This window comes from Antedon mediterranea, chromosome 10 (assembly GCF_964355755.1).
Source record: "Antedon mediterranea chromosome 10, ecAntMedi1.1, whole genome shotgun sequence".
Taxonomy (NCBI): domain Eukaryota; kingdom Metazoa; phylum Echinodermata; class Crinoidea; order Comatulida; family Antedonidae; genus Antedon; species Antedon mediterranea.
This window is the reverse complement of record NC_092679.1, coordinates 1,710,595-1,725,907: the sequence shown is the minus strand read 5'-3', so window position 1 is coordinate 1,725,907 and position 15,313 is coordinate 1,710,595. Positions and strand designations below refer to the sequence as shown.

The 15,313-nt window shown below is 36.5% G+C and overlaps 2 protein-coding genes across 3 annotated transcripts; one reads left to right on the top strand and one right to left on the bottom strand.

Annotated features, from left to right (window-relative positions):
• Window positions 1-22: 22 nt before the first annotated feature.
• LOC140060896 (solute carrier organic anion transporter family member 4A1-like) lies at window positions 23-7,215 on the bottom strand. The gene is made up of 10 exons (XM_072107263.1): window positions 6,968-7,215; window positions 4,426-4,602; window positions 3,833-4,123; window positions 3,433-3,529; window positions 3,167-3,285; window positions 2,663-2,923; window positions 2,371-2,575; window positions 2,145-2,277; window positions 1,737-1,918; window positions 23-1,572 (listed from the first exon to the last, which is right to left on the bottom strand). Exons 1-10 carry the CDS (start codon window positions 7,185-7,187, stop codon window positions 1,245-1,247), a joined length of 2,013 nt encoding a protein of 670 aa, XP_071963364.1. The 5' UTR covers window positions 7,188-7,215; the 3' UTR covers window positions 23-1,244.
• A 969-nt stretch (window positions 7,216-8,184) lies between these two features.
• On the top strand, window positions 8,185-14,246 carry LOC140060691 (uncharacterized). Of its 2 annotated transcripts, XM_072107007.1 has the most exons (4): window positions 8,185-9,600; window positions 10,269-10,365; window positions 10,697-13,164; window positions 13,314-14,246. In XM_072107007.1, the coding sequence occupies exons 2-4, from the start codon at window positions 10,278-10,280 to the stop codon at window positions 13,719-13,721; spliced, it is 2,964 nt and encodes a 987-aa protein (XP_071963108.1). In that variant the 5' UTR covers window positions 8,185-9,600; window positions 10,269-10,277; the 3' UTR covers window positions 13,722-14,246. The 2 variants fall into 2 exon arrangements, with proteins under 2 accessions (XP_071963108.1, XP_071963107.1); XM_072107006.1 differs by lacking the exon at window positions 8,185-9,600 and having other exon boundaries at window positions 9,774-10,365.
• Window positions 14,247-15,313: the final 1,067 nt, after the last annotated feature.

Here is a 15,313-nt window from a genome sequence, read left to right as displayed (position 1 = left end):
AGCATAGATAATGATTGTCATACTTTATATTGATAATTATATTTAAAGCATCTTTGCCTCGATCGTCTGTTTTTAGCCTCTCGTTACAGCCTGTGTTATAAGTTTGAAACTTTGTAGTGTGATGTTTATTATTCTAATGAGTTAATTTAAAGACTAACGTATTGTAGAGTTCATAATTCTAGTTCAACAAGACCAACCGTCTAATATCAAGTTCGAATGTCTATTGCGAATGCGTGTGGTGGCTTCGAAGACGCGCAAAAAACGATTTTAGCATGCACGCCCCCTATATTCAGTATCATACCAAACTTTACACATAATGATTGAATTCCGAATTTTACGCTTCTTATTTATAGTTGGATATCCGAGTGGTTAGGACACTTGACTGTCATATACAGATAGACCCGGGTTCAATTCCCGACAACTCCCAGTCCACTCAGCTGTAAATGAGTACCTGGTTGAAAATACTAGAGAAAAAAGGCGGCGTGGAAAGAAACTGGCCACCCCGCTACCACATAATGCCGAGGCTTAGTACAATGAGCTCCTAACAGCTCATTCCCCTACGTTCAGAGAATACGGGACTCACCTTTACCTTACCTTTATTTATAGTATATACACATTATTATTGATATAATGTTAATTATTTATAATATATAATTTCGTTTGTATACCATTCGTGTCAGTTCAATCAATGAACCATTAATTCATAAACGATAAATCTACAGATAAGCAATAGTATTGTATGTATGCGCTATTAAAAAGTAGGCCTACAGATAAAGAGAAAACACAAAGCATCGCATGACGTTGACGGCATCAACTACCTGTCTAAATCTAAAAATAAAGCAAGAACTACAGGAAAACGCTATACAAATAAGATGCGCGCGCCCTCAGCGTGCGAATTCTTTGACACAAACATGGCTTCTAATCTTCAATGTCGTAACTCTTTATATATATGGCTCTGGCATCAACTACCTGCGGTAAACGTTTCTTCTTCAGCATCTAAAGTTCACTTTTTGCTGATACACAGACAATTTTACATCACTTGATAGCTGACCAAACCATACCGCAGTTAAGGGTCTTTCACACATGTTCCGGCACGGTTCGGAGCCGGCAAATCAAATCGAACGCGTTTTCACGACCGACGCTCCACGCAGCTATGCGCCAAACTATACTACGAAACATTGACGTTCGATTTGAACCGTGTTGGAACAGGTGTGAAAGACCCTTTAGGTTGCATATTTAAAATGTTAAAACTGGGTATTTTTGGTTTCTAATGACACCTTTACTTCACTTGATGCTTTCGTTGTTCGTCTTTTATGCGAGAAATAAGCAAAACCGTAAAAAAATAGACTTATGAAACTGCAGACGACTGACGAACCGACAATTAATATACTAAGAAGCGAGCGATCGTATCTATGACATCTTCCACGGGAACCATCGCAGTTTCTATTCCATAAAATACAGCTGATATCAAGCATACTGCCAAATAGGAAAGGGCCTGGTATCGTACCAAGACAACGAGCCAGGACCCATTGAACAGCAAGGGCAAGCGATCGCTGATCATGTGAAACACACCTGAAAAAGGACAATTTTGTTAGATAAATAGATTTCTCCCTACTAACATGTTTCCATTCATAAAGGTCTAGCCAATACATTCTACAAAGAACAATCTGAGATAGGTAACTTGTGAAGCGCGTAGGCCTATAGTAGTGGAAGCCTGGTTTTAGAAAACCTCTTACCTTAATGTAATGTTATCGAGTGGTGGCCCTGGTATAAACGTACATGCGACATTTATACATAACACGGCAAGGAAGATGTACAGAGTTGCACAAGTCATGGTTGCGCATGCGCCCACAGATGCAGAGCCTACACCAACAACATCGTCATTTGGTACGCACGAGCAGTTATAAAACGTTTTGGCCTGCCAAAAAGATTTAAACTTAAGCGTTGATTGATTAAAACATTGGATTTCGTAAACATGGTATTTACTCTGCAAACTCAACAGCAAAATAGTAATTCCCTAAAATATATAAGTACAGGGGAATTAAACGTTTTTTCTTTCTTTTTTGGCGTAAACACCTCTTTTATTCACATTATTAATTAAACTTAACTTTAACTTTCTTTTAAATTTTCTTTTCACACAATACCTGTTCATTGTACATTTTGCACCCGGCATAACAGGCGTCGAAATACACCCGGCCGTCGGACCCACAGACAGCATCATAAGTTGTATCGGTACATGGACAATCCTCATTACACTCTGCGTTTAAATCAACTTTACTAAAAATGAATATAGAAATATAATTTAATGTACATCGGTGCACCCATTTTCCCAAGGAGTTCGTAAAAAATTAATTAATTTGAATAACTTACCTCATATGGGACGGGGTGTAAGCCTCCGAGACACCGGCCAATGGCGGTTCCGGGCACTTCAGAAAAAACGAAAATATGGTCACCGTTATGACAACTGCTGACACTATTACCAATTTCAACATTCCAAATAAGCTCAATTTCCATCTTTTGATTGCCCAACCAACTAAGATTGTAGATATTACACCAACAGTCGTTCCGAGGCCACCTATAATATACAACAATTAGAATACTATAGAGATCATTCAAATAAGCATTGGCGTACTGTAACTGAGGTAAATTAGACTGTAAATACCTGTTATGGATGCCGCCGTCCCGGCACTCAATAAGAACATTGTTTCCAACAATTTCGGCAAGAACACTACAACTCCCATTTTGATGATAGCCTGGAAACAAGATCCAAGAGATACAAGCATATACGTGGTATTTCTTAACAAGCGCCATATTGCAGAAGGCAGCTCTTTCCATTTTCCAAAGTCTGTTCTAGAAATAATCATCTCATCGTCCCCTTTCATCTGAGATGCTTCTACTTTCTCTTGATGCACTTTATCGTAACCTATTATGAGGTGATATGCAATGATTCAGTTTTTATTATTTTGCCTTTGTTTGTTGATTTTGATATTTTCAATACACAACAAATGACTAAAGTTAAGTTGTACATAAGTGAAATAAAAGTGGGTTGGCGGAGACTAAAATAACACACTTTACGCCACATTGACATCCGAATTTGGATTTCAATGCAACATGATTAAATTGTTATTCAGTGTCTCAACATAGTGCTGCCAGCAGGCGAACTTACCAGGCAAATATGATGGGAAACAGCTCATTGGTATGGCTGCAAGAAAACTCGAGAATCCAAAAAAGACAAAGCCAATCCACCAGGCACCCATCCACTGACCCGGTAAAACATCTGTTGGCCTAGAAAGATATTAATTTTTAACATTTCATTGTACAAGTCACAATGTGTAAACATACACGAACATTTACAATAATAGAGTGGTTCGTTCGGGTCGCTTTTGTTTGCTACCACGCCAGGCTGCAGATCAAATAAAATGTGATGCCTACCAGTCTTCAAGTACGTTGACATAGACACTGTTTAAGATTATTCCACCAATAATATATCCCAGGGCTCCAGACAAGATTGCCACCATTAAAAACACACCTATTAAAAAGGATTTCCGGTGTGATATTTTACACAGCTTCATAATACAAAACTATAATATATTATGTATAAGCATTATGGAATGCCTCCTCTGCCTTCAGTTCACATATATCATGCAGTACACACCAATGATCATGCAGTAAACTGAAGGCAGAGGAGGCGTTCCATAGAGCATAAGTATAAATATTGTTCGTTTGATATGGCACATACTTTTGTAATTAATTAATTTAAAGTTGGTACTCATTTACTTATTTCCAAGAGCAGTTATGTTCATTATACTTAACAGTGATATGGGATATGTACCTATGTAAGCACCAATAACTTTGTGTTTAACATTTTCATCCAAGTATGTGATACCAATTGTGTAAATAGGTGTAGCGGCTAATCCCATCATAAGTTGTGCAAAGATAAAGACGTAGAGATATTTGGAAAGGTCCTGATCCGTGACGTCTTCGCTGCTGCACGGCTCATCAATTCCAACCGTACAGTACATTTCACTACCATTACCGGCACCATCGCCATTTAAGTTGTATTTCGGAGCGATGAAGTGCGGAGAAGAGAATACAAGTGCTCCAAATCCATATAAAATTAAACCTGATTAAATATAAGGATTTATTTATCAATATTGTTTTACTACTTCTAGTTTCTAGCTTCTTAAAGCTCGGTTCTCACTGACGCAAACGCGAACAAATAACCACGAGCGATGGATTATTCAAACTGTTGCTTGCCATTGGTCAACACACTTGCGTGGCGCTTGCGCTGTGACGCACCGCAAGGTAGGTACACGCAACGAAATTTGACCAAAAGCAAAGCACTATCAAATTAGTTACGTTGCGCGTAGTGAGAACAACGTTTAATAAAATCCAAGTCGGATCATCTTTGCCTGTCAACTATACCTGCTGTCAAGGCTGTTCCTTTGTGACGACTGGAGCAATAGTAGCTAACAGGAACAACTCCTAAGCCAGCAGCAACGTCATAGCCTCCTGAAATCAACGCAGCTTGTGAACTTGAAAGATCAAAGCGCCGTTCCAGGGTGGTGATCGAGACATTCACAAACCCATTGGTCACTATATCTAAATGAATGTAATGAATGTAGTAAATACATAATTTAAAAGAATAAAGTACACACATAATAATTTATACAATAGGCCCATTACAATAGGCCCATTACATCATAAAACCATATAATTATTTACCTTTATTGGACAGTAAAAAAAAAACCAAATACAAAGAGAAACATGAAAGTTGAATCATTTGTAACTCCTGCTGATAAACTAAATGAACTAAAAACCAAAAATTAGCAAAAAAACAAATAATAGTAATAATAATATATAAGAATTTGTAAAACGCACATATCCACTAAAGTTATCAAGGCGCTGTGGACTATGTTACACTTTCCATAACATGCTTCTCCCTAACGGTCTCGTCATGTCCTTCAGCCACTTATCTATATATAAATTTACGTAAGGGCAAAATTCGGTAAATCGCGCCTTACTTCTAGAATTTTTACTCGATGGTATATAAAGTTGGTTCGCACTTTCGGTACTGATTTTAACCACCTGATGTAACCCTGTTTACTAATTAAATTAAGTTAGATAATTAGTTATTGACGATTAAAACGAATTTAGGTTCAACGATTTGCCCCAAATAGGGGTGTTTTCCGATCGTGGTATACACTGTCTAATGGATGTCCATCTTGAAAAATACCCGCCACAAAAATGCGAAGAGGCTTCGCATTTTCCTATCTCCTCCTACGATAATTGTTTTTAATAGCTGAAAACCGGTTGAACAGTTCGAGTACAGCATCATAATGTTGAAGACAGGCCGATTTTCTTTAAAAAATACTATTTTGATACATTTAATATACGTTTTTACAAATGCATTGATTTGTGATGAATGGAACATTCCTAATTATTTGGTTTAACCATAGAGGTATAGATTTAGATTTATGGGCCCCCTTGGAGAATAAACATAAATAGTATTGCAATGCTGTGTGGGTAGGCCCTACTGTTAGATTATAAACATATAATATACAAATAAATAAACGTTATTACTGACAGTTGCTTCTCAACGTTTGTATTAATTAATAATTTAAAAATATATAAACGTCGTAGTGGTGTATCGTTACATGTACTTTACTATTTCAATCGACTATGACAGTGAGAGTTTTAACAAAGTACCGTATTAAATCGTAAATGTTTTACTGTATTTAGTGGTATATTATTTATAGGCCTATAAAACATTAAAAACAATATTTCGTTACTGAGTGGATAAGAATATATTTTAAAATGTTTCCTCTTTGTACCTATCTTCTTCCCCCATCCCTCAACCCTTAATGTTACATACAAAACACAAATTGGGTTTGTTTAAATGAGTCCAAATAAAAAAATTTGACTCATTTTGTTTCTCTCTCGGAAGTAATTCCCAGGGTGCTAATTTTGGTTGACTACATAAATCATTGTGTATATTTATTCGTTTCTGTAAACGACAATATGTATTATAGTCCTGCGGTACGTACATTTGAAATCTCCATTTTTTTCTCGCTGGAAATACTGTGTATTCGAGAACCATCTGTGGGCACGACCTAGATGGTACGCGAGCGAAGCGAGCGTGCCATCTAGTTATAGTAATTATAGTAGCCACAAAAAAAAGATCGAAAGAAAGTGAAAATAATTTCTATTCTAACCTACAGTACCTTAGTTCATGGTATCGGTTTACCTCAGTTCGGGTCTCGGTTTGTTATTTTTGTTTTCATTTACAAAATGTCTCAACTTTATCATTTCACTATTAATCAGTTCAGCCTTATCACTGGCTGACTTTTTCTCTTCAGGGTAAAATGTATGTATAGGCCTATCTCTTCGGAGATCCCCCCATTATATAGTTACAAGATAAGATAAGTGACCTAATAACAGGCACTCAGTGTTTACACGACGTTTATATCAATATTGAGCTTTTTTAGAAGGCCTAGTAAAACATTCACTATACGCTGTTTTTAATTTTCCAATTTAGCTAAGAAATGGACAAATTGTGTTTGAAATAACATTGCCTGGTTCTGAGGTCAGGTAGGCCTAGCTATCCCTTATAAATATTAATCCGTTTCTTAAATAATAATACTAAGTCAATACATTCCTAAACAGAATTGTCATAAACTTCCTCAAACATTCTGGAGTGGTAGATTCACGCCAAGTCCTTTGGAAGTAGCACTCGGATACTACAAGGACCCGGATAATCTAGAATTCAGATCTACACTTTGGGTTATACGTTTAGATGTACCCGACTAATTCCCACCAAGACACTCCCCTACCCAACCACTCCCCCTACACCGACCCGCTCCATTAGACAAGAATATAATAGTACGTTTAGAGCGCAAGTATAAATGAATTAAAACACTACCGTACTGTACAGTACGCGCAGCTGTACTGGCGGCAAAACACTTACTTTGAATAAACACAAATGTACAAATTACAAAAAGGAGCCACCTTGGTGAAGCCATTCTCTGAAGAGTAATTGGCTTACATCCTCTCCATCCACAAGATCCAGTAGGCGGACTTTCGTTAACTTCTTCATCCTGCTTTTCCTGTCCAGAGGAAACTTCTTTTCCGTTCTTAACAATTTCTATTTCATTTTCAAAGCCAACGTTCTTTATACCAGCACTCATGATGGCTTTCCAAGGCAGGCAATATTAACACATTTTACGCCTAAATGTCGCGTCTGATGTCCTGTGATCCTCGCATAAAAGTATAAAGACAGGAACACTCCTTTTATTATTTACAGTATTTGTTGTTTGTCATAAATTTGAGAAAGCGCCACCATTCGCTTCCTATCCAATATTGTAATTATCTTCGGACTAAAAGTTCGAAGATAATGTCAATAAACCAGCTAGTATCAAGATAGTGGCGCGGCGGCTTAATAACAAACCGAAGTTTTACTGATCGCGCTCTATTTTTGATAACGAATGTAATTAATGTTGATATAGGACACACATATATATTTTAAATAAATATATTTTAACCAAATATATTTGGAATATATAATAATACTGACAATAATAAAACCAATTATAATAACATTAATTATAATAATAATAATGATGATGATAATTAATACATATAATATAATATAGTGACAAAGGAATATTAATAGATAGATCGCAACCAGTATGTAACAAATGATGGATAGGAATTCGTTCAATTTGCAACAAGTGCATCCATCATCAGGATTATTTTTCAGATTGCTAATATGAATGTACAAGCGTGTTGGTTGTATCAGCGTTTAATTATCCTTCGTTTGATTTGTGAAGTTTATTGTGACCTTCCACCAGACAGTAAGTAAAGATAATTATAAACTCTCACAACGACACACCATAGTGCAGTAATTTCACCTTTTCAAGTCGTACTAGGCTAGGAAAATGTATCTATCACTCAAGATAACCATGTAATGACACTGTCTCATAATTTGCGGACACCTTGTTACAGGCAGCGCGTTAAAATGTTTATACGTATGTGGTGCGTTAACTTTGCGAATTTCCTTTAATTTCACTTTACATGACACTCCATTAATTAATAATATTGATGTTGTATTTTTCATGCTTTAGAAACCATCACAATTTATGGGACTGATGTTGATGTTTTGTTTGTTCAAACACTCATCTTTGCCAAGATAGATGCGGAAGTAGTCCTTCTGAAGCCGTGGAATGTGGATGTGACACTGAGTGTGAATATTACGGTGACTGTTGCTATGATTACTGGTCTGCTTGTACCTAATCCTTCAATTGTATTGATATCCAGCCAGTTTCTCGGGTGGATATTATATTATAGCATTTTGTAGAGACGACAGTACAGTTGATACAGACACGATACAGAAATGCGAAAACACTGGTTCTGTAGATGTTCTTTTAGCAATTATTGTATCGGACACAGAGAATAACATTTACAAGAATGTGTATTGCGCCTTGTGTAATAATGTGTTAATAACGGACGTGGTAGCTTGGGAGGTGATCTTTCTCTGTCATGATGATAATGTTATAGTTGAGTTTGGTGAAGATCCCACTGGACCTCTTCCACCACCGATCCCTAGACCTGTCCCGCCGCCACCTGAACCTGCTCCCATTCCTATCCCTTGGCCTTTTCCAGTACCTATAGGCCTACCTGTCACTGTCCCTGACTATTTTCTACCTACCCTACCACCCATTACTACACTTCCTCCTACCACAACCGAAGCTCCGCCGCCAAACATACACGAACAAATCAATGAAGGTACATTGTGTCCCTTTATGAGTTTTAGACCACCACCAGGAAAAGAGGACACACTGCGTCCATGTTTGGCGACAGCAGCGTCACAATGTAGCGCTAGTTACATGAATGAAAGTGTTATTGAAGCATGTTTCACCAACTACAAAGCTATATAGTGTACGGCGGCACTGTTTACAGGAATCCACATTGTGCAATTTGTAACGATGAGCCATCTTACACTTGTGACGTTTTTGTTACTTCACCAAATCGTGTGAAATTTGAGGAAGCTTTTGAGTATCGAATTATACCATTAACATTAAAATAATAATAATTGTTTTACTTTTGTAGCCTTTTATTATTAATACACAATTTGAACTGGAGTGTAATAAAGTTTCGTTAAATATATTATTAATCTCGTATTTTTCTCGTAATCTCGTATATTTGCCGACTCTGTGACTCTCATTACCCTACACCGCTGATTTTCCAGATTCTACCAGAGACTTAAGTTAAGTTACAGAAGAATAGCTAAACACGGGGCGCACTCAATGCACGTTTGTTCACCATCCTAAATAAATTTGTTTCAAACCACAATTTGGTGATATGGAATGTTTCGTCACACAAAAAGGTGTAATAGACTGTGACGATGATACAAAAGACCGGATTAAGAAATACAATGGGCAAGGTTAGTTTACAATACAAGAAATGGGAGAAAACAATATCCTGTATCATGCCATGCCTGTATCTACTGAAGTACAAACTGTTGTTTTTAAAACGGTCTGTCGACCATGAGAAGATCCGTGTGAAAACAACTTGCATTGCATACATATTAATATTTAAGGGGTAAGTACACACAACATATACACTTAATTTATATAAATGATGCACATTGGTGGTCTCTCTCACGCAAAGGAAATGCTAAAGCCCCGCTAAAGCCAGTCAATGATGGCCTGACCCCCCCCCCCCCCCCCCCCCCAACCGAGGACGGCTACAAGTTCTACTCGGTAGGCTCTGTCTCAAGTTAGTAAGCTAGGCCCAGCGAATTAGGTTAGTCCTTAATACAGTAGTAGGCCAATTTGGGACTGGTTGATAATTGTATTTTGCGGTGGCATAAGGTCGTGCTTTATGTAATTCTACAATCAGGGAGCTATACAATTACATAGCTCCATGATATAATCTTCTTTGATAATTAGGCCTAGCTCCCATCTTGATATTAGTACAGTTACGTTTGCTTTTAGTATTGTCGGGTTAACACTAACACTTACTTTATTATTTCTGGTATTAGACTACATCATCATATATGACGTTCACTTAACGTTTTATATAGAAAAAAGTAAATCCGGGTCCGGTTCACGCTATTATATCATCAATAGTTGGATTTGACTTGACTATTAAGTCTTGCCTTATTAGATTAAAATACACGAAACTGCTGCTATGCTTTTGATATGTCACCATTTAGTTTTAGCAAAGGCAATGCATGCTTGTCCTCATATTTATATATTATTTTTCAGATTGGAAACATGAATGTACAGGCGTCGAAGTTGTACCTATGCTTAGTCGTACTTTGTATGACTTATAAAGTGTTTTGTCAGTTCACTCAACCAGACAGTAAGTTAGGTCTTAAGTATTTCCGGTGATCTTTAAAAAAAGTTTTTAAAAAACCACGGACACAATAATACAGGTACAAATCAACGCACTTACGCCTTCTTGTAAACCTCTTCAGTCAAAGTTGTAAGTGCTTAAAATGTAGTTCAATATCAGGACTATGGAGCATGGTCCACACAGAAAACAAAACAATTTTGGTTTCCTTGTTGCCAACATCACCGCGCGTTCAAAATAACAATAATTTGATGGCTAATAGTGCGTGCGCGTCAACTATGTGTCATTTCTTTAGTATCAATGACCACTAATATAGTTAAGTTCAATTTTTCTTGTTTAGAAACACTCACTATTTATGGAACTGATGTTGATGTTTGTTCAAACACTCATCTTTGCCAAGAAGAGGACAAATGCGGAAGTAGTCCTTCAGAGGCCAGAGAATGTAGATGCGACACTGAGTGTGAATATTACGGTGACTGTTGCTATGATTACTGGTCTGCTTGTACTTCTGAACCTAATCCTTCAATTGTATCGATGTCCAACCAATTGGAATGTTTTGAAGGAGATGATAGCTTCTCGGATGGATATTATATTATAGCATTTTGTAAAGACGATAGTACAGTTGATACAGACACGATACAGAAATGTGAAAATCCTGGTTCTGGCGATGTTTTTTTAGCAATTATTGTATCAGACAAAGAGAATAACATTTATAAGAACGTGTATTGCGCTCTATGTAATGGTGTGTCGATAACGGACGTAATAGCATGGGAGGTTAGCTATCTCTGTAGTGACGACGAAGTGAGGGTTGAGTTTGGCGAGGATCCTACTGGGCCCGTCGCCCCGGGGCCTGTACCAGGACCTGTCCCTGCTCCTGATCCTTCACTACCCACCCTACCACCCCTTACAACACTTCCTCCTATTACAACCGAAGCTCCTCCACCAAATATACACGAACAAATTAACGATGGTACATATTGTCCTTTTATGAGTTTTAGACCACCATCGGGAAAACAAGATACACGGCGTCCATGTTTGGCGACAGCAGTGTCGCAATGTAGCGCTAGTTACATGAATGAAAGTGTTATTGAAGCATGTTTGACCAACTACAAAGCCATAGTGTACGGCGGCACTGTTTACAGGAATCCACATTGTGCAATTTGTAACGATGAGCCATCTTACAATTGTGACGTTTTTGTTACTTCTCCAAGTCGTGTTGGTTTCACGTCACTGACAGTAATAGTTGATTTTTCTGATCAGAGTAGTATCTCTGTTAGTTCGGAATACGGATCGTACACCAATGGGGGAGTCAGTTGTTCTACTGGCGAAGTTTTTGATCCATTCACTAATCAATGTCTTCAACTAACATGTAAAGATGGATTCACACTCGAAGGCAGCACATGTGTCGTCATTTCCATTGAAACCGGTTGTATAAAAAACGCCATCCATATAACGAGTGAAATCTTTTGTGAATGCAAGCTACAGCAGCAGTCTCTACAAATTGAGTATGAATACGATTTTGAAGTTGATAATTTTACAACAGTTGTCGAATTTACAAACTCTTTGACAACATTTGACATCGAATACACTAACCAATCTTCAAATGCCTTTAACAAAACCATTATAATTATATCAATTGAACAGATGAATTGTCAGTTAGTCTATGACATATCGGAATTAGTCGTTAGAGGGATAAATAATAACACTGATGCACAATTAAATGTCGTCACCTTTCGACAAAACTGCTCAACAAAAGCAATTCCAAATGAGCTGCTTTGTGAACAAGACAGATTTTTATTGACAGCAAATGAAACATTGGAATATGACAATGTTACAAAGAAGATCCATGTTGATAATTCATCTTTACAAATTCCTGACGAGCAGTATGTTTTAGAAATCGTTCATGAACTTGGAAATGAGTCGTCCGTTTGTAGTATTCTGTCGGTATCCACTTGCAATGTATGTCCACAGATTCAGTTATCGATAGAAGCTTTTGAAGAACAAGTTAATGGAACTCTTGTTTACAAAACAACTGGCGACGTATTTCAAAAGCATCAGTACATGTTCACAAACACATCCAACTCGAGTTTACTAGTTTGTTCTTTCTTAAATCAAAATGGAGAGACAGAAGAAAACACCGAGTTCTTCCATTATTCTGGTGCTTTATTGATAATCAGTGTGGTCGGTACAATTATCTCACTTATTAGTCTTCTTATTACGATCCTTCTTCGTGTTTTCATTGCTGAATTAAGAACACTTTCAGGGAAGATAATCTTAAACGTTTCAATATCCTTATTTATTGCACTGCTTCTGACACTAATTCAAGGTAATTTTACTCAATGGCCAACATTCTGTGAAGTAATGTCGGTGTTCTTGCATTATATGTGGTTAGTCTGTTTTTGTTGGATGAATTCGATGGCTATTGAACTTTTCCAAACGTTTCGAACAGTCCGAAGTTCATCAAGATCTTCTAGAAGTAGCAAATCACAGAGAAAATCTTTCATAAAATACTTCATTTATAGCTGGGGTTTGCCAGCCATCTACGTCGCTATCATCGTAGGTATAAGTCTGTGTGAATGTACCAGTTTGGACGTCATGTATGGTGATGATAATGTTTGTTGGATTCGAGATGAACTTGCATCATTGTATGTATTTGGAATTCCACTGGCTGTTATTCTGGTACCTAATCTTATACTATTTGTGGCCACAATCAAAGGACTCAGAAAGTCAATGAAATCGACTGCAGCAGTTCGAAGTGGAAAATCAGATCAGGATCAACAAACTGGGGAAATGATTATATACATACGGGTATGTTAATATCTTATTTAATGACCTTAAAGTTTCAAGCAAAATATGTTTGAATTAAACCTAACATTATAAATTGACCCACTAATTATGAATACTAAAATATGACAACAAAAACAGGTTATATTAACCTCGTATTTGTTTTTTTGCAGATTTCAACCGTCATGGGATTAACATGGATATTTGGTTATGTTGCGTCATTCGTTGATCACGTGATATTCTGGTATATCTTTACCATTCTAAACTCTCTTCAAGGCTTGTTTATCTTCATAGCTTTCAATATTAACTATTCAATGAATAATTTAATAAAGCACGTAGAGAAAAGCAAACGTCTTCTTCGCAACCAAAAACGACAGAAACTTTATTACAAACGAACAAAAAACCTGCTGATACAAATACAACGCGTCAGAATGAATCTGAACCACTGGATTCAACGCGTTTATAATGATTTTTCAACTGGTATTATGGACCAACTTCGTTTTACGCGACTGTCCAAACTCTCCATCGCAGAGGCAATGGATCTCTGTTCCAACCTAGAACACATTAGATTAGACGATTAGTAGGCTCTAAGTAATATATATTTATATACCGAGTACTGTAATAATAATATTTGTTAAGCGCACATATTCACCGAAGTACTCAAGAAACCTGTAGGCCTACTTACTAAAGTCTATATGATTGCAACTCTCTATAATTTTAAAATTAGATTAAACCTTAATAAAGCATGGAGGTATAACACTATACCTCCATGAATAAACTACGTAAGAAAAAAAAATTCATTGTCCTTTTTTTTCTTAAAATTGAAACATTGTATATATTGTATGATTTATTTATTGCATTTTGTTAATTTGTTGTGTGTATGTGTAGGCAAGTTAAACTATATACGCACAATGGAAGAAAAAAGAACAATTAGCTTCCTTGTGCAACAAATATATTACCACTACAAGCACAACATTAAGATAAGTTTTAATAATAACTATTTGTGTTCTTCTTCATATCAGCCTATATTATTATTATTATTATTATTATTATTACAGTATTATCATATTTTTAATTTTTATATAAGATCATTTAACGGAGTACCGTAGTGTAATAAAGTTTTAAAGTCTACTATCGTAATTTGTTTGTTAATTCATCCTAGCCCCATCAATTTTGGCCGAGAGTATCGTAACCCAGAAGGTGTAATAATATCCTGCGAAGGCGGTATACAAAAGCCGGATTAAGAAATAACGAGCAAGGTCAGTTTAGTGCAGACAAGATATGGGCCCGTGAATACATCCTGTATCTACTCATACAACACAATACGGTTCGTCACCAACAGATCACCAGTAAAGAAATAACTATCAGTCATACAGTACATATATTAATATAAAGGTAAGTACACACAACATTATACACTTTATTTTACATTTAGCATCAACAGATGTAGCCTACTCAACTCGTACCATCTCTGTTAAGAGATATAACAGAGACAGCGCTGGTCCCAAAAAAGGTGAATCTATCTTGGCCGTATATAATAATTATTTTGGATGTGGTGTGATATTCTGTAGAAGGGTCTTTTTCGTCTGTAATTCTATAAACTTGTTTAATTGCCTTTTGTTATACAGTACAGTATTACCGTGAAACTTTCAATGACCATGGGGTTGTAAATGCTTGTATTTTTGTATTGTACAGTTACTGTGTAGGCCTATTGTTATTTCCGGTATCAGGAATATTTCCACAATCGTAATACAGTATAGTCAGTAGTAGTATCACAGGAAATAGTGAGTGAAATCATGGAGTTTACTCTAAGTCTAATGTGAGATTCACTCTTGTATAAAAACCAAATGAAAAAATGTGTTTAAGCTTGCAGGCCTTGCCTTATTAATACAAATACCACTAAGTACCGTACGTCACGTCAGACAATTAACTAACTCTATGACCCGGATACAAGACATTACATTGAGTACTTCGTATTGATGATGACACAAATACTACAGATTCCGAAATTTGCATTTGATGAATCAGAATAATGGTAGACTGACGATAGCACAACGATATAGTATTACTAAAAGAGAAAATTAAATCATAATTGTATTGCTATGCCAATGTCCCTTTTTAATGAATAAATATCAGTCAATATAACGATAAATATCAGTCAATATAAAGATAA